Source organism: Wyeomyia smithii, chromosome 3 (assembly GCF_029784165.1).
Source record: "Wyeomyia smithii strain HCP4-BCI-WySm-NY-G18 chromosome 3, ASM2978416v1, whole genome shotgun sequence".
Classification (NCBI taxonomy): domain Eukaryota; kingdom Metazoa; phylum Arthropoda; class Insecta; order Diptera; family Culicidae; genus Wyeomyia; species Wyeomyia smithii.
This window is the reverse complement of record NC_073696.1, coordinates 62,254,853-62,273,269: the sequence shown is the minus strand read 5'-3', so window position 1 is coordinate 62,273,269 and position 18,417 is coordinate 62,254,853. Positions and strand designations below refer to the sequence as shown.

At 40.0% G+C, this 18,417-nt stretch overlaps 3 protein-coding genes across 3 annotated transcripts; 1 reads left to right on the top strand and 2 right to left on the bottom strand.

Annotated features, from left to right (window-relative positions):
- Window positions 1-106: 106 nt before the first annotated feature.
- On the bottom strand, window positions 107-2,391 carry LOC129726471 (beta-ureidopropionase). The gene is made up of 5 exons (XM_055683192.1): window positions 2,040-2,391; window positions 1,148-1,410; window positions 998-1,092; window positions 621-938; window positions 107-558 (listed from the first exon to the last, which is right to left on the bottom strand). The coding sequence occupies exons 1-5, from the start codon at window positions 2,141-2,143 to the stop codon at window positions 175-177; spliced, it is 1,164 nt and encodes a 387-aa protein (XP_055539167.1). The 5' UTR covers window positions 2,144-2,391; the 3' UTR covers window positions 107-174.
- Window positions 2,392-11,352: 8,961 nt separating this feature from the next.
- LOC129730743 (methylcrotonoyl-CoA carboxylase subunit alpha, mitochondrial) lies at window positions 11,353-14,010 on the top strand. Its single transcript, XM_055690296.1, has 3 exons — window positions 11,353-11,519; window positions 11,721-13,491; window positions 13,556-14,010. The coding sequence occupies exons 1-3, from the start codon at window positions 11,488-11,490 to the stop codon at window positions 13,838-13,840; spliced, it is 2,088 nt and encodes a 695-aa protein (XP_055546271.1). The 5' UTR covers window positions 11,353-11,487; the 3' UTR covers window positions 13,841-14,010.
- Window positions 14,003-16,549, bottom strand: LOC129730744 (zinc finger protein ZFP2-like). Its single transcript, XM_055690297.1, has 2 exons — window positions 16,326-16,549; window positions 14,003-16,256 (listed from the first exon to the last, which is right to left on the bottom strand). Exon 2 carries the CDS (start codon window positions 16,252-16,254, stop codon window positions 14,584-14,586), a length of 1,671 nt encoding a protein of 556 aa, XP_055546272.1. The 5' UTR covers window positions 16,255-16,256; window positions 16,326-16,549; the 3' UTR covers window positions 14,003-14,583.
- Window positions 16,550-18,417: the final 1,868 nt, after the last annotated feature.

Below are 18,417 nucleotides of genomic sequence, written 5' to 3'. Positions count from 1 at the left end.
GTGCCAGAAAAGGAACAGACAAATTCAAACGATACAAGCTGACTTAGTATTTCGTTTTCAACTTCATACAGAATAAGATCGAATCGAAAGAAAATAAAACTATGAATTTTACACCAAAACAACAGCGTCAGACGTCAAATTTATTTAAAAAAAAAAAAAGAAACGCATTTTTTTTTATTGATTTTCCTTGACAATTTGCGGCTTGTAGTCCGGTTTGATCGCCTGAGCTAGGCTGTCCGCGTACAGTGGCAACCGTTGGGTCATCTGGAAGCCCCAGAAATCCTTCACCTGCCGGCAGAGGTTCAAATCCATCTCCGCAACCAGCAGTCCGTCCTTGTCGCGGGACAGGGCTGGCGTTCGGGTTCCGTCCGGTGCGGCAATGTATGACGAACCGTAGAACGGGCCGAAATCTTTGTGTGCTGGTAAGCCATTAGCAGAGGTGAACTCGTTCGGGAACACCTCCGTTCCAACGCGGTTAATGGCGACCGTGAAGTAACTATTTGCAATGGCAGCGTTGCGTGCTTCGATGCCCCAGAGAGGTTCGCTGAGTGCGCCGATCTAGAATGTTTTTGTTAGAGTATTTCGTGTGTAAATCAAATCGAAGCTGAATTGAAGTTTACCGTTGCCGATGGATTGAACACAATTTCCGCTCCGTTCAGTCCGAACATCAACCAGTTCTGCGGATGGTGCCGACCGTAGCAAATATTGATAGCAATACGACCAAACTGTGTTTCGAACACCGGATGGCCGGTGTTTCCCTCGAAGTAGTACGTTGACTCATTAAAATCGCCGACGCGCGGTATGTGATTCTTTCGATGCTTGCCCATGTAGTTACCATTGTTCGAGATGACGACGGCCGTGTTCCAGATCGTTTCATTGTGGTTGACATCGCGCTCAAGAATCGGAGAAATGATTACCATGTTGTACTGCTTCGCCAGCTGTAACGCAATCACATAGTGAGAATAATTTTGTCGTAGGGTCTTTGAAAGAATCATACCTTCTTCATCAGCTTGGTAGTAGGACCGTTCTCGGCATCCTCGGCAAACTCACACCAGGGAAATTTCTCACGTGTGCAGAAAGCAAAGGGCATCGCTGTAACAAGACCATCGTTATTGGATGCAAACAATTACAAAAGTCCAAATCATACTCCAAGCCTCCTGGAAGCAAATTATGTTCACACCGGCGGAAGCGGCAACCTTCAGGATGTTCGAGACCTTTTCATGCAAGGCATCACGCTGGACGTGTATCGGGGCAGTCGTTGGAATGTCCACCGAGTTCTGAATCAAACCGACTCGCACCACCCGCGGGCGGCGCAAATCTTCCTTACGGGCGGTAAAAATGTACCCTTTCAACTCGACGCCCACCTCTTTGGCCAAGGAGTATGCCTCTTCGGAAAACGTAATAGCCTGGCTGCAAAAAAATGATCATAAGTAATCATTAGCAAAACATTTGTTCCTGGACAACGAATGGAATCATTCCCAAGTGTGAGATATTTATCAAAATCATTCTCAAGCGGCAGTTGTATTAAAGAGATAACACTTCGTAAACATGGTGTTTGTTAGCATATGAATCTTTACAGCATCACAACATGTGCGTCGACAAATTATTTATAGCAATCTTCACCAACTGCGCCAGCCAACGTCACATGGCTTTATTTATTTTTCATCAATTTATCTTTCATTTGTCTGGGAAAACATCTTCAATAATGTTCGTCCTGCAATCTTCAAATTCGAATGTAACAGCCATAGAGTGGACGCCATAATTGCAGACCACTTCGAACTTTTCAAAGCAGAATACATTGTTGCATTTCAGGGTTTTACTAGAATCTTATCAATCTATATCTCGATGGCACATCGAAACCATTGAACCAAATACTGGCAGGTTGTAATGATTATTTTATGGTCGCGGGATTATACCATTATTTCACAGATAAACCGTTTCTGCTAATTGACAGTAATAAATTAATTTCTAAATGCGTTAATTATGAACTGAGTTTTATGATTTCACTAGCAGGTAACGTGGTAATACAATCAACTTACTCATCAGCTCTACCATAGAGCAGCCGTTTAACTTCACGCAACTCCTCCGAAGGGATGTGCTTCTCCAGAGTTTCCTCTAAACTTTTAAAGTTATGATCGGACATCGTAGCTAATGAACCGAATAGTTTGAAACACTTAACTCAGCTGTTGAAAGAATCACTTCACCGCAAGGACGGCAAACTTATGTTATTAGTAAGAAGGTCAATGCACAGCAAATCCAACCCGCACTGATTGCCTGTGCACCAACGAATGAATGGAGAACGGATAGATTTCACCAATAGCGTAGTCAACCAAATACATCGCAATCACTCGGTCCCATATCATGCATGAATGAATGTGTGACTAGACCTCACACCCTACTGGTTTCCATATGTTTGTATATGTATATATGCGTTCTTGTTCTATGATAGGGGTTGGTAATCAGCTCCGTTGTGATAACTTATTGTTTACATTTGCGTTTGTAGTTAAGCTTAGACGTAACAAGTATTGAGTGTGCTGCACGGGGCGTTGCAAGGAAAATCTAGTTTCAAAATATTGTAATTGAAACAAAGAAATAATGTTTAGTTTTATCGCATAAATAAAGTATATTACTTTCAATTCATTCATCATTTATGAATAAACGTAATTTAGTTTTTTCTATATTTTGCTAAAAATAATAAAAAGTAAAGCCTAGGTGCTACATTCCGTATCGGATCTTTTGCTTGTTATACCACAGACATCGCGGCCGATAGTGTATAATTGCGGGGCTAGAACTAAGATCATACTGACACTAACAGTCTATCCCAAGCCGGGATTCGAACTTATGACGCCTGGTACCTCGAGACCAGCTGGAAGAGACATGCTGCTACATGCTACATGCTGAAAGTCATCATTCGAAATAAAATCAGTTAAGGCCCCAGCACAATGGACACGTTTGCGTTGCGTTGACCTTAATTTGACAGAAAATGTATGGGCTAACTCAACTGTCAGATTGCCGAAAACGCAGCCGCAACGTATCAATTGTGCATGGGCTTTTAGGTTTTTTGTATTGGTGAATCAGAAAACTTCTGATGTAAAATTCAAAATGAAAATGACTCCATCAGCTTCTTAATTTCCCTTTTTCGTGAAAGTTTTGCTGTATCTTTGTTCCGGGATTACATTTTTGCTAAGAATAGTCCTCATCAAATTAATTCTCAAGTTTTCGTTCATCTAGATATTTTTTTAAAATTTGTTTACAAATTTTATGACAATGACAGCTTGTCTCCAAATTCTCAAGCGTCCTGCATTTCCAAGATCTTGTTTTACTTGGTCCAACCACCTAGCTCGTTGTGCACCTCTACTTCTTGTACCAGCCGGGCTCGAGGCGAACACCATTTTTGGTGGATTGTTGTCCGACATTCTCACAACATGTCCCACCCAATTTACCTTTCCAACTTTAGAGACTTTCTGGATACTGTGCTCGACAGCTCGTGGTTCATCATTCACCACCATAGTGCACTTGGTACGGGGGCGAAGTTTGCCAGACCTCAATGTCTTGTGGAGTCCGTAGTAAGCACGCCTCTTAGCTACAATACGTCTGTGGATTTCTCTACAGCAGTTTTTGTCTGACGTTACCAATGATTCGAGGTACACGGATGCGTCAATCATCTCGAACTTATCTCTGTCGGTTATTACTGCCATTGCGAACCCTATCGCGCTCGGTTTCCCCTGCTGGCAGATACCTGGTCTTCAACGTATTTACCTTCAATCCAACCTTTCTGCTTCACGTTTTAGCTTGGTGTACTGTTCAGCAACCGCCTGGAACGTCTTTCCGACAAGGTCCACGTCGTCAGCGAAGCAGATGAACTGGCTGGATTTATTGTAGATCATGCCCCGCATGATAAAGGCCGCATGGTTCATAACACTTTCAAGCGCAATGTTGATCAGGAGGTAGTGTTTCGAACGGGCATGATACCGCACTACACATGGATACATCGTGACCTTAATAAGTATTGTTAGTTTCGCAGGGAAGCCATTTTCGACCATAACCTTCCATAGCTCTACACGGTCGATCGTAACCGGCTTTAAAATCGATGGATAAAGGGTGCGGACTTGGTATTCGTGACACTTTTGGACGATCTGCCGCAGCGTGAAGATTTGGTCCATTGTCGATCGCCCATCCAAAAAACCTTATAACTTAACAACTTCCCACCAACCTTTGTGCTGGGAAAGCACTTTGTAGCCTGCGTTGAGATCGTGATCGCTCAGTAATCCTCATATTCCAACTTGACGCCCTTCTTGTAAATTGGGTATATTACTCCCTTCTTCTACTCCTCCGGTAGCTGTTCTGTATCCCAAGCTCAACTGCGATGCCATCCTTCGCTGTTGATTTGTTGCTCCTGAGCTGCTTGAAAGCATCCTTAACTTCACTGCGCGGGATGCGTTTAGTTGCTTGAAGAATTTACGTGTTTCTTAAGAACGACACAGCTGCCATTTCCACTCCAGCTCTTCCAGTCAGCGCTTTTTGTTCCGGAAAAGGTGGGTCTGCTGTCTTCGTTTCTGTTTGCATCGACTCACGTTCTCGTGCTCGTGCTGCATTCTTCTCGTTTAGAATCGTTTGACACTACTCGTCGAACAAGCCGTTACGTCGAATCCTCTCGACGAATCCAACAGCTGCGTTGTTGATGGCTGCTTTCACAGTACTCCAGCAGTTCTCCAGAGTGGCCTCGGCAAGCTCTCCCTCGTCCGGCAATGCTTCAAGGCTTTGCGCGTACTCTGTAACGACTTCGGGGAATTTAGGTCACTTCAGATCATGTGGCGGCCGATGTTATTGACAACCAGGGATGCCAGGTCATTTTTTCAAATGTCTTCACGATCCGAGAAAAAATATCTGCACAACAACAAGGATATCTTCACCGCGGGGCAAATGTCTTCCATTTGAAGACATTTCTTCCAATCTGGCATCGCTGGTCTTACTCTATGTTAGGGGCTGCTAATCAACGTCCTGGTTCCAGCGTAGGACTCTCAGCAGCGCTGTCACGATGGTCTCTCTACGATATTGGGAGTTGATGCAGGCTTTACAAGCCAGCCGTAAAAACCAATCAGTACAGGATAATGTTAGTACGGACCGGAACAATCGGCATAGACCTAGGAAACCAAAGTGATGATAATGATTGGAAACTCAGGTCATGGAACTAAAGGCTTCTAATTTTTTGAGAAGTACCGACACTAACGGATACAACCGATCTGACTTTGTAAACGATTTGCTGTTGTTGTTGTTGTTTTACTCGAGGTCACTTTCTGTTGCGGATGCTTATTTACTTGCCTTACCATTCTTTATTCTTCTTAACAACTCCCTCTTTCCAACTAACTGACAAAACCTTGATATAAAAAGTACCATTCGAACATTTCACACCATCAGTTTTATTCCTGAACCGTACCGGTGACATACGGACGCTAGGTGTTAGCAGTTGAAGGAGGAAAGACAAAATAGTACCGGTCATCTCGTGCCGGTTTCACCCGTAATGCTGATGACTGTTAGTAGTACATGGCTACTGCAAAAGTACTAAAATGGCTGAAATTCTAGCCGGAACAACCAGAGAACGAGAATAATCGGTAACCGGCACCTTTTGGTGCCTCGAAGTGTTGTAATTGAAGCGGCTAGTTGAATTTTCTATTTTGCAAAATGCTGCTGCTAGCGGAAAAAGCCTTGCAAATATGCATATTTTTGTTCATTTGTTCATTTTTCGATAGCGGCTGGTGCAGCTTTCAAGAATGTTTTTCTTTCGTTGCCATTTTCTTCTCTTCGACGGAGCTAATCATGCATCATCGTTCAATGTCAAATTATTTTCCATCTGAGAATTTCCACTTAGGTAAATCGTTCCGGTCTCAGATACCAAATAGGTTCGTGTTTGCTGCCTACTGTAATGAGAAAGGAAGAATACATCGAATTCGCCTATTTTAATGTTTGTCTTGTCATTTCAAGCTACGAACAAATGCTTTTCTAATTCGAACATTTGCGAAGTGGAGATGCCAATATAAATAAGGTTTCATTCATACATCTTATTCATATTAACTATCAGTTATTGTTCAAAGCGCTCTAATGTCTCAGCAAGTAAAAAATTACTGTTAGATAACAAATATTAGAAAAAAACACCGTAGTCCTACGTCATGCGGTCGTGTCTTTGACACCACCCTCCTACTTTTTGAAGTAGAATACTTCTCTCAGGAAGTTCGGCTACATAGGGATGTGAAATGAAAATCTAGAACCGAAAAAAGTGAAAAATATATCCAATTTCAAATGCTAATAAATCGGTTAGTTTTCGATGGATTTCCTTCGTTTTTGCAGCAATAGATTGGAAAATCTTCAAAGATTCTTCCCAAAAGAAGATAATTGTAATTTTATTATTCACACTATTGTACTATTGAAAATAGTCAAGCCTTGTCAAAACGAAAAATTAGACCTCTGATTGGTCGTTATATGATTGCTTTCCCAAGCACGGTCGACAGAGTTATGGACCTAGTAAATTGGGAATGCATTATTTGGCCTATATAAGAGCCTTCATCAGATATTAAACAGACATCAGATATCAGAGATCAACTGAAATATGAAGAACACAAATGAATATTTGAAGAGTTAATATTTTCTCTTTTTGCGCTATAATCCAAAGTTGATTATCGTCATCTACATGCATGCTCTGGCTATTATTACGTATTTGCGTCGCTAAGTGTTTGGCTATTGTTATGCAGAACGCAAATGACGGCGCGATGCGATTCGGCAAGACGAAATGTGTTGAAATGTATAGCTCTACTTCGCCTTAAGAAGAGCTGTACATTTCACCACGGTAAGGCGAATCGCATCGCATGTGCATATTACAATTCGGCAGCACTTCAACTTCTCATTTGCGCAAAATTTTAAAAATATTCAATAAAATAGATTCAAAATATCAAACAAAGTGAAATTACAATACTGCCAATGAACGGTCAACGTTTATTTACTAGAAAAAATGACTGACACGCAAGCAACCGGGTTATCTTTCTTGTAAAAGTATTCTACTTCAACCTTGCGGTCGTGGCTTTGCATACAACCTTCCTGTGATTTTTAACAAAAAGCTAGATTAAACGCCAACTAAGCGACCTTAGTGTATTATGAAAAGACTAACGAGTGCTAATAAATTACCTAACTACACACTTAAAATTTTTTGCCGGGTCTCGGTAATTTATTGCCGAAAACGGCACCACTGAGTGCTCGGTTAAGAAAAAAATGACAGCTGTCACATTTTTTCGTAAATCTCGGTTCAGCCTAACTGAAATTTTGGAAATCGGGTATTTTGTGCCGAAATTTCAGTTTGGTGAACCGAGATTTACGGAAAAATGTGACAGCTGTCATTATTGTTTAAACCGAGCACTCAGTGGTGCCGTTCTCGGCAATAAATTACCGAGACCCGGCAAAAAATTTTATGTGTGTATAAATTTCCACATTACCACTTTTCGAAATTTCTGAGCTTAACAGAGACAGACTTATTTATTTCTAAAGTGCAAACGTTGTTCAACCAAATGTTGATTTGGTATTTTGAGTATTTTGAAATTGATTGGGCTACATTTTAAAGAAATCAAACTACCAAACAAAATGTATTTTGAAATAGAATACTTCTCTCAGTAAGTTCGGCTACATAGGGATGTGAAATGAATTCTAAAACCGGAAAATCTAAAACCGGAAAAAGTGAAAAATATGTCCAATTTCAAATACTAATAAATCGGTTAGTATTCGATGGATTTCCTTCGTTCTTGCAGCAATAGCTTGGAAAAACTTCTAAGATTCTTTCCAAATGAAGATAGTTGTAATTTTATTTTTCAAACTATTGTACTGTTGAAAATAGTCGAGCCTTGTCAAAACGAAAACTTCGTCCTCTAATTGGTCGTTATATGATTGCTTCCCAAGCACGGTCGACAGAATCATAGACCTTACCATTTGAAATGTGCTATTTGGCCTATATAAGAGCATGTTTCACCCGAAGCCGCTCATTATAATTCTAGACTGCAACAACAGCAGTCCTCCCTCAGCAGCAGCAGTAGCAATGCAGCGGATAACGGCCACAGCCAGGCTTACCAGATCTACGGATTTATCCTCAGATCTACTGTGGCAACGAGGATAGCGCAGCGGTTGACGTTGGTCTCAGCATCTATAGGCTATAGGCAGGCAGCATAGCTCATGCAGGCAGGGCCAGCTGATGCAGTGTGGCATTTTAGTGATATGCTATCAAACATTGAAATAAACAAAAAATTGTCCTTTTCAAGATGAAATAAAAACCTAATTGAAGGGTTAATATTATCTCTTAAATCAATTTACACTTTTAAGAAATTTGGAACAGATACATATTTGGCTTCATCTCCGTGTCTCAGAACGTACTGAATTATCTTTTCCCCAGTCCGCACAAATGACATGTTGGTGACCCTTAAGAGAAAATTCATATTCGTACGAAGAATATTTTCTGTAAATGGTCAGGAATGTTGAAAAAGCGTCAAAAAGGCGGGGCTTAGGGCCTTATACAAACTTTTGGTAATTGTCACAAAGTGGTTTATTAGAAATATTCTGCTTTTTCGTTTTAACAACTTGGTGATATTTATAGGAGAAACCAGAAACGTTTCTTATTTTTCAAATTGTCACCGCGAGTCGTATTATCATCAATACATTCATAAATGTCTTTCGTGATGAATTTCTAGAATAAAATATTTCATTCGTGACCAACTCCTGGACATTACTTTCAAGTTTTTATTTTATTTCGCCGATGGAAATTAGAAATGACTGAATGTGTATCTATAAAGTAATAGCCTCAAAGTTGAAATTGCGATAAAAACCAAAGGGGTTTTAAAAATACAATCCCATTTTCATGGTGAAAGTATATCGTCTACCCCTTAAAATTTTCACGCGTCTTCAGAAAAATTAGGATTTAAATATTATTTGGAAATCTTTGAACATTTCTGAAACACAACAAATAAATTTATTTCTTGTTTTTAAAGGTATGTCTGTTCTAATGCAACCTCTGTTTAATATTATTACAAAATATATGAAAATTTTGCTGGAAAATTTATAAATAATATTATGTTATAATTTTGTAATATATACATCTATCGCATTTATTATTCAACACCCCCATCTTGACGAACCGAAAAACTATAGGTATTCGTCACCAATTATTTTTGGTGACTTCTGTGAAAAGGTTCATTCTTCTCGATAATGATCATAGATCATTTCTAGATTCTGAAATGGACATTAATTGATACGGAGACTCTTGTGACAACACTATTCGAACGTTAGACTGGGGGAATATGTGATATTGAACTAATGTTTTCTTTGTTGCTTGATTGAAAAACGATAATTACTCAAACTCATGTGACAACATTCATTTTTCACAAAAGTCACGGTGGCCAAGCAGTGGCATTTGTCGGTCAAAGCCCGATGTTTACTTTTCGTAATATTTACTCAAACCAAAAGAGATGACTATCAAAATCACTGTGATAATGCTATAAAACTTATGATTTTTTTAAAAGGTCACATATTCTCCCAAACAAAACTCTTGATGTATATTTTCACACGAATGTCACATGGACTAACTGGAAAAAACTATTTCTATAGTATGTCACCATGAATTTATCAGAAAAATTCTTCCGTATCTCTTAACGATTTGGTGACTATTCTATGATAAAATGTCTTTTTTTCTTGAAATTATCGCCGTGACTACCTAATGAAAAAATACTTTTGCTTCCAAAGTGAAATAATTTGGTTTGTGACTCTTTAGAGAAAAACTAATTAATTTTTATTCAATTGTCACAGAGACAAAAATAAAAAATATTTATTTTTCAATCGTATCTTTAGTGTCTTTTGTGAGAAAATTTACACAAGTTTTTCCATAAAAAGTAACAGTTACTGGATTACAAAAACTTTTTCCACATTTTTTCTAAAACGTTTGGGGGACAATATTGAGACAAAAGCCTTATTTCATTTGTGATTCTCGTGCGGATTGGGTCCTTCAGTCATGAGCACAACATCCGAAAAGCTTTATTTATCAGCATAAAAATTAATTTTTCGCATAATCAAAATTCAAAAATTATCAAGTCCAAATCATTACAAGCAACAATATTATTGAGAATGGTCAATCCTTGTTAAAGCGCAAAATTCGACTGATCTGATTAGTCAGGATCGATGATTTTATACTACTATCGATAGGTTTTTCATCCCTATACAAAAGCCTGTTTCAGTCAAAGCCGCTCTTAATAGTTCTAGACTGCGACAACAGCAGTCCTCCCTTAGCAGCAGTAGTAGCAGTGCAGTGGATACCAGGCGGATAGCAGCCACAGCTGTGGCATAGCAATGGATAGTGCACTAGTTGCAGCGGATCTCAGCTTCGATAGCAGCTGGGCCAGCTGATGCAGGGACAGCGGATACCAATAGCAGTGTATAACGGCTAAAACATTGGCATGGCTACGGATAGCGTAGCAGTTGCAGCGGGTTTAGCATCGATAGCAGCTGATGCAGTGAGGCACTTTAGTGAAATGTAGTCTCTGTGCGATAGCGGGCACTAGTAAATGCATTCAATTAAAAATGTTGACTCATTTTGACAACACATAAACCGTCTAGTTTTGAGTGTTAAATCAGCTTTTCATTGTTTATTTTATCACAAGGAATACTTTATTCGCACTGTCAGTGATAACGCTAAGATGTGATCGGTAACTTATCCGATATTGAATTGAACAACAAATTAAAAAATGACTGACACGCAAGCAGCCGGGTTTTCTTTCTTGTAAAAGTATTCTACTTCAACCTTACGGTCGTGGCTTTGCACACAACCCTCTTGTGATTTTTTTTTCAAACAAAATAACACAATACCGAATACAAAATACCAGCATCTTTTAGATTTCGATGCAAAAAATAAACTAAAGTCTTTATTACGCGGGGATACGTAAATCCACGTGAAAAAATTGTGTTAATTCCAAAATCCGCGTGAAAAAACGCGTAGAAGAACCACCTAAAAAGAGACTTTAGTGTATTTTACTAGACGATATGTAGCACCAAAACTATTATATAAAAACTGTTCAATAATATTAGGAATCTACATTCTACACCTTCTACACAGGAGCTAGAAAACATATCTCAAATACGGTATTGGACTGCACATTAATTTCTGCAAAATTACCTCGAATATTACATCACCTGAGGTTTATGCAGTTTATAAAACCAATTTATATGTTGATTCTCCAGTATTTGAAGTAAAATATATATTTCATGCACCAAATGAATTCGAACCTCAAACGAGTTCTTAACCGTCTGACAGACAACTCGCTTATCAGCTGATACCTGACAAGGGATAACGAAAAACAAGATTGTGTCGCTCAGTAGCAGAGCAGCGTGGCGAATAGACTTGCTTTTATGCATTTACAAAAGTTTTATTTTATAATTGTGCGGTGACAAAAAATACAAAATTTTCCCAATATGTTTGTTCAATTGCGTTACGCCGTCTCAAGGTTGGTATCAATGCATATGCAATACAAATAAATTTGATTTTAGGCAAATTGAAGAATTACGTTATATAATAAGATTACCCGCTTAGTGTTATCATAAATAGTATTTATTACCATGGTACCAAGCCAATAGGAAGAATCACTTTCGATTGAGTACAGAATGGATTAAGTATTAACAACGGTGTTTGATTGTTGTAATTACAGTTGCCGGTATTTTTCTACAAGTCACCGCTATGCAGCCAAAAGTGTTCCGATACGACAAATCAACAAACTGCTAATCGCTAACCGCGGCGAGATCGCATGTCGCGTCATGCGAACGGCCAACCGATTGGGCATCCAAACGGTAGCCGTGTTTTCCGATGCTGACCAAGGTTCATTGCATGTCAACATGGCCAACGAGGCTTTCAACATTGGACCACCTGCCTCCCAGCAGTCCTACCTTCGAGGGGATAAAATTCTAGAGGTGGCAAAACGTTCTGGTTGCCAGGCAATTCATCCGGGCTATGGGTTCCTGTCGGAGAACGTCGAATTCGCCGAACTGTGTCAAAAGGAGGATGTCATCTTTATCGGACCACCCGCCAGTGCCATCCGTGATATGGGAATCAAAAGCACCTCGAAGCACATTATGAGTGAAGCCGGAGTACCGATCATCAACGGATACCATGGAGATGATCAATCGGATCAACGGTTGATACAGGAAGCAAAACAAATTGGGTTTCCACTGATGATCAAGGCGGTTCGGGGTGGCGGAGGAAAGGGCATGCGAATTGCTGAATCGGAAGCAGATTTTCTGTCTGCTCTTCAATCTGCCCGAACGGAGTCAGAGAAAGCTTTCGGGGACACCTCTATGCTGTTAGAACGATACGTCCGATCACCGCGTCATGTTGAGGTACAAGTCTTCGCAGATCATCACGGTAATGCTGTGTATCTATACGAGCGTGATTGTTCTGTTCAGCGGCGTCATCAGAAGATTATCGAAGAGGCTCCTGCGCCAGGATTGTCGGAGGAGCTGCGAGTTCAGTTGGGCGAAGCAGCCGTTCGTGCTGCGAAGGCGGTCAATTATGTCGGGGCTGGTACTGTCGAATTTATCCTGGACAAGGAAGATTTGTCTTTCCATTTTATGGAGATGAACACAAGACTACAGGTCGAACATCCGATAACCGAAATGATAACCGGGACAGATTTGGTGGAGTGGCAAATTAAAGTGGCTTCAGGAGAACCGTTACCGGCTCTGCAGGATCAAATTCGCAAGCAAGGACATGCTTTTGAAGCACGAATTTACGCCGAGGATCCAGCTAGTGGTTTTCTACCAGGGGCTGGACCATTGAATTATCTATCGACGCCCAAACCCTCCAGTACAACTCGGGTGGAGACAGGTGTCAGGCAGGGTGATGAAGTATCCATCCACTACGACCCTATGATTGCTAAACTTGTAGTTTGGGGTGGAAATCGGCCAAGTGCGCTCCAGCTACTGATAGAACAATTGCGCAACTATCAGATTGCCGGTTTGCAAACCAACATCAACTTTCTTATTGACTTGGCTAGCCACAAACACTTCCAGGCAGCGGACGTTCACACTGGATTTATCGAACAGCATATGTCAACTTTGTTCCCGGTGAAACCCGTATCCGAGGTGAAAATAGCCCAGATGGCCGTTGCCTTTGTTTTGAACGGGGATGCCAGCGCCCGAAAGTCGTTGAATCGTATGAATCCGTTTGATTTGGAATTAAACTTTCGGCCGAACTATACTGCGACAAGAAGCTTCAAGTTGAAGGTCGACGGTAAAGAATATCAAGTTGACGTAAAAGTTAAGGGAAGTGATTTCGGAGTCCGAGTTAATGGCGCGAATTGGTTACAAGTCAGCGCCACAAGAAAGCCGCACGAAAATCGCTTCCTCTTGCAGACCAACGTCAACGGTCAAGTTTCCTGCTTTAATGTCGTGATTGATAATGAATTGATAAGTCTGTTCGATGAGGTAAGTTGATTATGTCCAATGGAAGGGTGGTTATTGATTTAAAATTCATTCTATTTTCTTGAAGAGTGGTCTAACATCAGCTGAAGTTGTCCAACCCAAGTTCCTTAATGCGGACAGCGCTTTGGGCGGCGAAACCGCATCCAGTGTCACTGCACCGATGCCTGGGGTAGTGGATAAGTTGCTTGTTAAAGCAGGAGACTCGGTAAAGGCAGGTACTCCCGTCGCGGTGCTGATCGCAATGAAAATGGAGCACGTGCTTAAGGCCGCTAGGGATGGGGTCGTGAAAGCGGTACTCAATGCTGAAGGTGACAACGTACGAAAAGGAGCTGTCTTGATTGCATTCGAATAGAAAGGCGGTCCCGCGTTAGCAGTTTGCCTTACTACTTGGTAACATGGTTGCATTTAAAAGGTGAAAGATTGTGCATTTATTAGTGATAATTATTTACAAAAAAAAAATGAGATGTAGACAATGTTTGGACGCAAAGCGTTATTTGATAATAAATATACTTGATTTTCAAATTTTTGGTTTTGTATTGTAGGCGTTTGTTCCAATTATTCTTCTACATAAAACGTATGATGATAATTTATATGAAACACCAGCATTTGAAATTTACGAATTTTGTTCTTCACCCATATGATTCTCATTGAAAACCTTCAACAAAGATGTAGGTATATACATCCTATAATAGCAAAGCATTAGCCCTACATTTCTCAATTTGAACTCGACGTTCTGTTTGTTATACACAGACTGTTAGTTCACAAGCCAATTGATTTTACAGATTTAAAGTCTCGCACTCTAACTAAACCGCGAATCAAACATGCGACGTACCACAAGGCTATTTGGAACACTACATCCTCCACTCTCGCTCACATTTCACAACGAACTCTATTGGCGCAATCAAACCGAACCAAGCGCCAAATAGATTATTTTGTGGCATTCAAAGTTCAACTACCCCGTGAATTATTTATGATATAATACAGGGAGTTGTTGTTAATATACCATTACAGACCGTTTTCAGGAAAGATAGATCGTTATTTTCCACACCTACTGGTGTTAACTCATTTTCTGTTAAAACTGGTACTTAGTTCGATTCAAGACCAAGTGTACTGATGACTGCGCTGCGTTTTTTGGTGCCTGCGCAAATCTCCCGCCAGATAAAATGCCGCCGGGCATTGATCGCAGCGGTGCTCTTTCACACCCGTGTGCGTGTACTGGTGGGCCTTCAGATGGCCACTCAGCTTGAAGCGTTTTCCACAGGTTGAACATTCATACGGTCGACCCTCCGAATGACAGGTTAGGACGTGCTCCTTTCGTTGGTTGCGATTTTCGAAAGACTGATCACACAGATCGCAAGGGATACCAAAACGATCATCCGTAACGGCTACATTTTCTCCGGTTCGATGTTTCCGTTTATGTTGATGATATCCCGTTGAGCTGCGAAACATTTTTAAGCATATTTTGCACTCGTACGATGGTTCTTTGATGTGCTGTGATTTTATATGCTTGTTAAGGTCACCCATCCGGGCAAAGCCTATCGGGCATTGAGCACATTTATATGGCTTGTCTCCCGTGTGTCCTCGTCGATGCTCTCCCACATGACCTAAACTTTTAAATACCTTCGGACATAAATCGCAGGCGTATGGATTCCCGGCAAAGTGAACCCGTCGATGCAGCATCACGAATGTCGAGTCACTGAACACTTTGTAGCAGATGTCACAAAAAGTTTCCGGATGAACGCTCTGAAGATGAGCTATAAATTCTTCAATGTTATTCGATTCAACATTACAACTGCTGCAAACTTTTGATTGTGCTGATGGGATATCAGTCTCAGTCTTAGTGATATTACTAGTCTCAATTCCGTCGATTGGCGGTTTTTGACTATGTTCATCTGAATGTTGGCGATTAACATGTTGGAACAGTTGAGTCCTGGCAATGAATTCCAGCTGGCAAAATTTACATTTAAAAAACGTTCTTTTACCCCGTTTAGTAGTGGTTCCAGGAATTTCATGATGTAATTCCATATGTTTAAGCATTCCTTTCATAGTTATGTAAGACAGACCGCATATTTCGCAAATACATTCGATTGGTCTTTCTTCAATTTTCGTTTGTTCACTCTGATCCTCTGCTAGAACCTTATTCTCGTTCGCTTCCTTTACAGGGCAGTTAGTATTGATCAATTCTGATGTTGCTTCCAGCTTTGTTGGTCCACTCTGACTCACTGCTAAAGCCTTAGTCCCTTTTACTTCCGTTACAGGGCAGCTAGTATTGATCAATTCTGGTGATTCTTCAAACTTCATTTGTGGGCCCTGATCCATTGCTAGGACTATATTCTCATTTAATTCCGTTACAGGGCAATTAGTATTGATCAACCCTGATGTTCCTTCAAACTTCGTTCGTCCACTCTGATTCACTGCTAGAACCATATTTGCCTTTGCTTCCGTTACAGGACAGCTAGTATTGATCAATTCTGGTGATTCCTCAAACTTTATTTGCCTACTCTCCCCTGCTAAAACCATGTTCTCGTTCGATTCCGTTAGAGGACATGTAGTATTGATTAACTCTGCATTGCTGTTTAGGTACTTTTGTTTCAGACTTTCCCAAAAGTTTGCATTCTGGAGGTATTTCCTCAGCTCTTGAAGCCGCTTGAGGCGACTTTTTTCTAGCTGTGCATCTTCAGTGCAGGTAGTTTCTTGCTCAAAGGGTTCAACTTTGATTTCAACCAATTCTGGTAGAAATATAGCTGAGGCATTATCGGCTGACATTTCTGGTTTCAAATGTACAAAATAGATAAAATATCATTTACTTGTAAACATTTCAAGGAGACATCACTTACCGGAGGTAAATTATCTATTGACTTGGGTTTAAACTCGATCGAACTTTTTCACCAATTTTTACATTTCAATAACTATATGCTTTTTCTTTCACGTCTTTGCTTTTAATTGCTTTAATACGTGTCGAGTGTATTAAATTTTTAGAGACAGAGAATAGAGAACGATTTTCATAATACGCTTTTTTTTAATTTTCATTTGTCGGTTGTGTAGCGAATGGAGAAATGAAGAGAATGTAAAAGAGGTGTTGTACTTTACACCGTTTATGTTTTCCGTTGCACCGTTCCATTTCAGAGGTACACCAGGGATGGCAGGTCATTTTTTTTTCAAATGTTTTCCCGATCCGGGAAAAATGTCTTCACGATCCGAGAAAAAATGTCTTCACATGTCTTCCAACCAGGCTTGCCAGATCTACGGATTTATCCGTAGATCTACGGATTTGTTCGTTTCTACGGAATAACATTTATATGGGAATTCGTAGAAAAGAGGGGAAATCCGTAGAAATCCGTGGAATTTACGGATTTTAACGAAATAATTCTGGCGACGCTGCTTCCAACCCGAAATGGCTAAAGCCCTACACTGTAAAATATAGACACGTTTCACACAACACAATTCATATCTACGTGAAATACACTTGCGTTTCAGTTCATAGCACAAAATCTAGTGTCTTACACTTCGGTTTGCCATGTCATGCATACCAAAATCAATCATTTTACACTCAGATTTCAATGGCTACACACGTCAAATGCCGAAACACGTTAAAATACCGTGGATTCCAATAAAAATCGATATGGGTCGACATAAAAGAATGATTAGGTTCGTTTATTGACACTCATATGTAATGAGCATCAGGGATTAACGTGCGAATTATTTTCAGTGTAGAGTTAAAGTTTGGACGACTGTCACTGAAAAGTTCCAATCGAACTGTCAAAACTCGTTTCAATCGAACATAAGAATGTTTGACATGTCAAGTTGGTCTTAGTAGATGGGAAGTATTGTGATTTAGCAATAGCAAAATGCGAAAAAAGAGATGAAACTCGAATATAATAAAAAACAAAACATTGAATTCCAAAAATCTTCACGATATTTTATTTTTTAAATGGTTACAAAAATCATAACGCCATAGACCTTCATTCTATTGTCTCTGATCTTTTGCTTCTAATTAATTTTTAAATCTGTTTTTCCTCACTGTCGACAACTGGATGAGATTCTGAGTTACTACAGCTGTTGGTGATACATGGAATTTTCAACGGACATTGGGTAGCTTTTTTGGAGCGAGCGTAATCAATCGACGGATTATCCGGTGTCTCAATGAGCCACAAACTTATACACAGGTCCCGGTAACTTTAAGTGCTTTTCCATTCTCCGACACGAAGCATAAATCATCGTGATTAAAGTGGAACTGCAAAACATTTTTTTTATTCGGATTGATATTTTCAAAACGCCAAACTTACGCTAGGGAGCATTCATAAATGACGTAGCATTTGATGGGGGAGGGGGGGGGTTTGCAGTTTCGTGACGAAATGTGACGAGGGGGAGGGTGGGGGTTCAAGCCAAGCTACGTTGCAAACATGAAACTAAGAAAAATATTTGGATTTTTTCTAATTGTTCTTTTTTATCACTGTTTTGTCTGCTTAGGGTCATTTTTATTCCTTCTTTGTCTTTTCTTGTTCATTAATGACTCAATGTATGTTTTGGATAAAAAATTTGCAAAAACAAATTATGTGGGGGGGGGTTGTTATAAGCTACGTAATTATCTAGAGGGAGGTCCTGACTTTGTGACGAAATGCTACGATGGGGGAGGAGGGGGTCAAATAAACCTAAAAAAGCTACGTCATTTATGGATGTTCCCCTACAAAGACGTGTCGTTTCTGTTATTAAAAAATCCTCCGGTAATTAACATTTTCGGCGATGGTTTATATTGGTTGGGAATCGAAAATAGCTTATGTTTTCAAAATTTCATGATGTTCGATTTGAACAGAATAGAAAACAGCACTTCATTTTTTTTTCACTACTATATGAAGCAAAAGTGAACTGAAACAAAAAACTATGAAACTGATAGCGAATTTCTTTATTCCACCAGCGCACCTCGTTTTG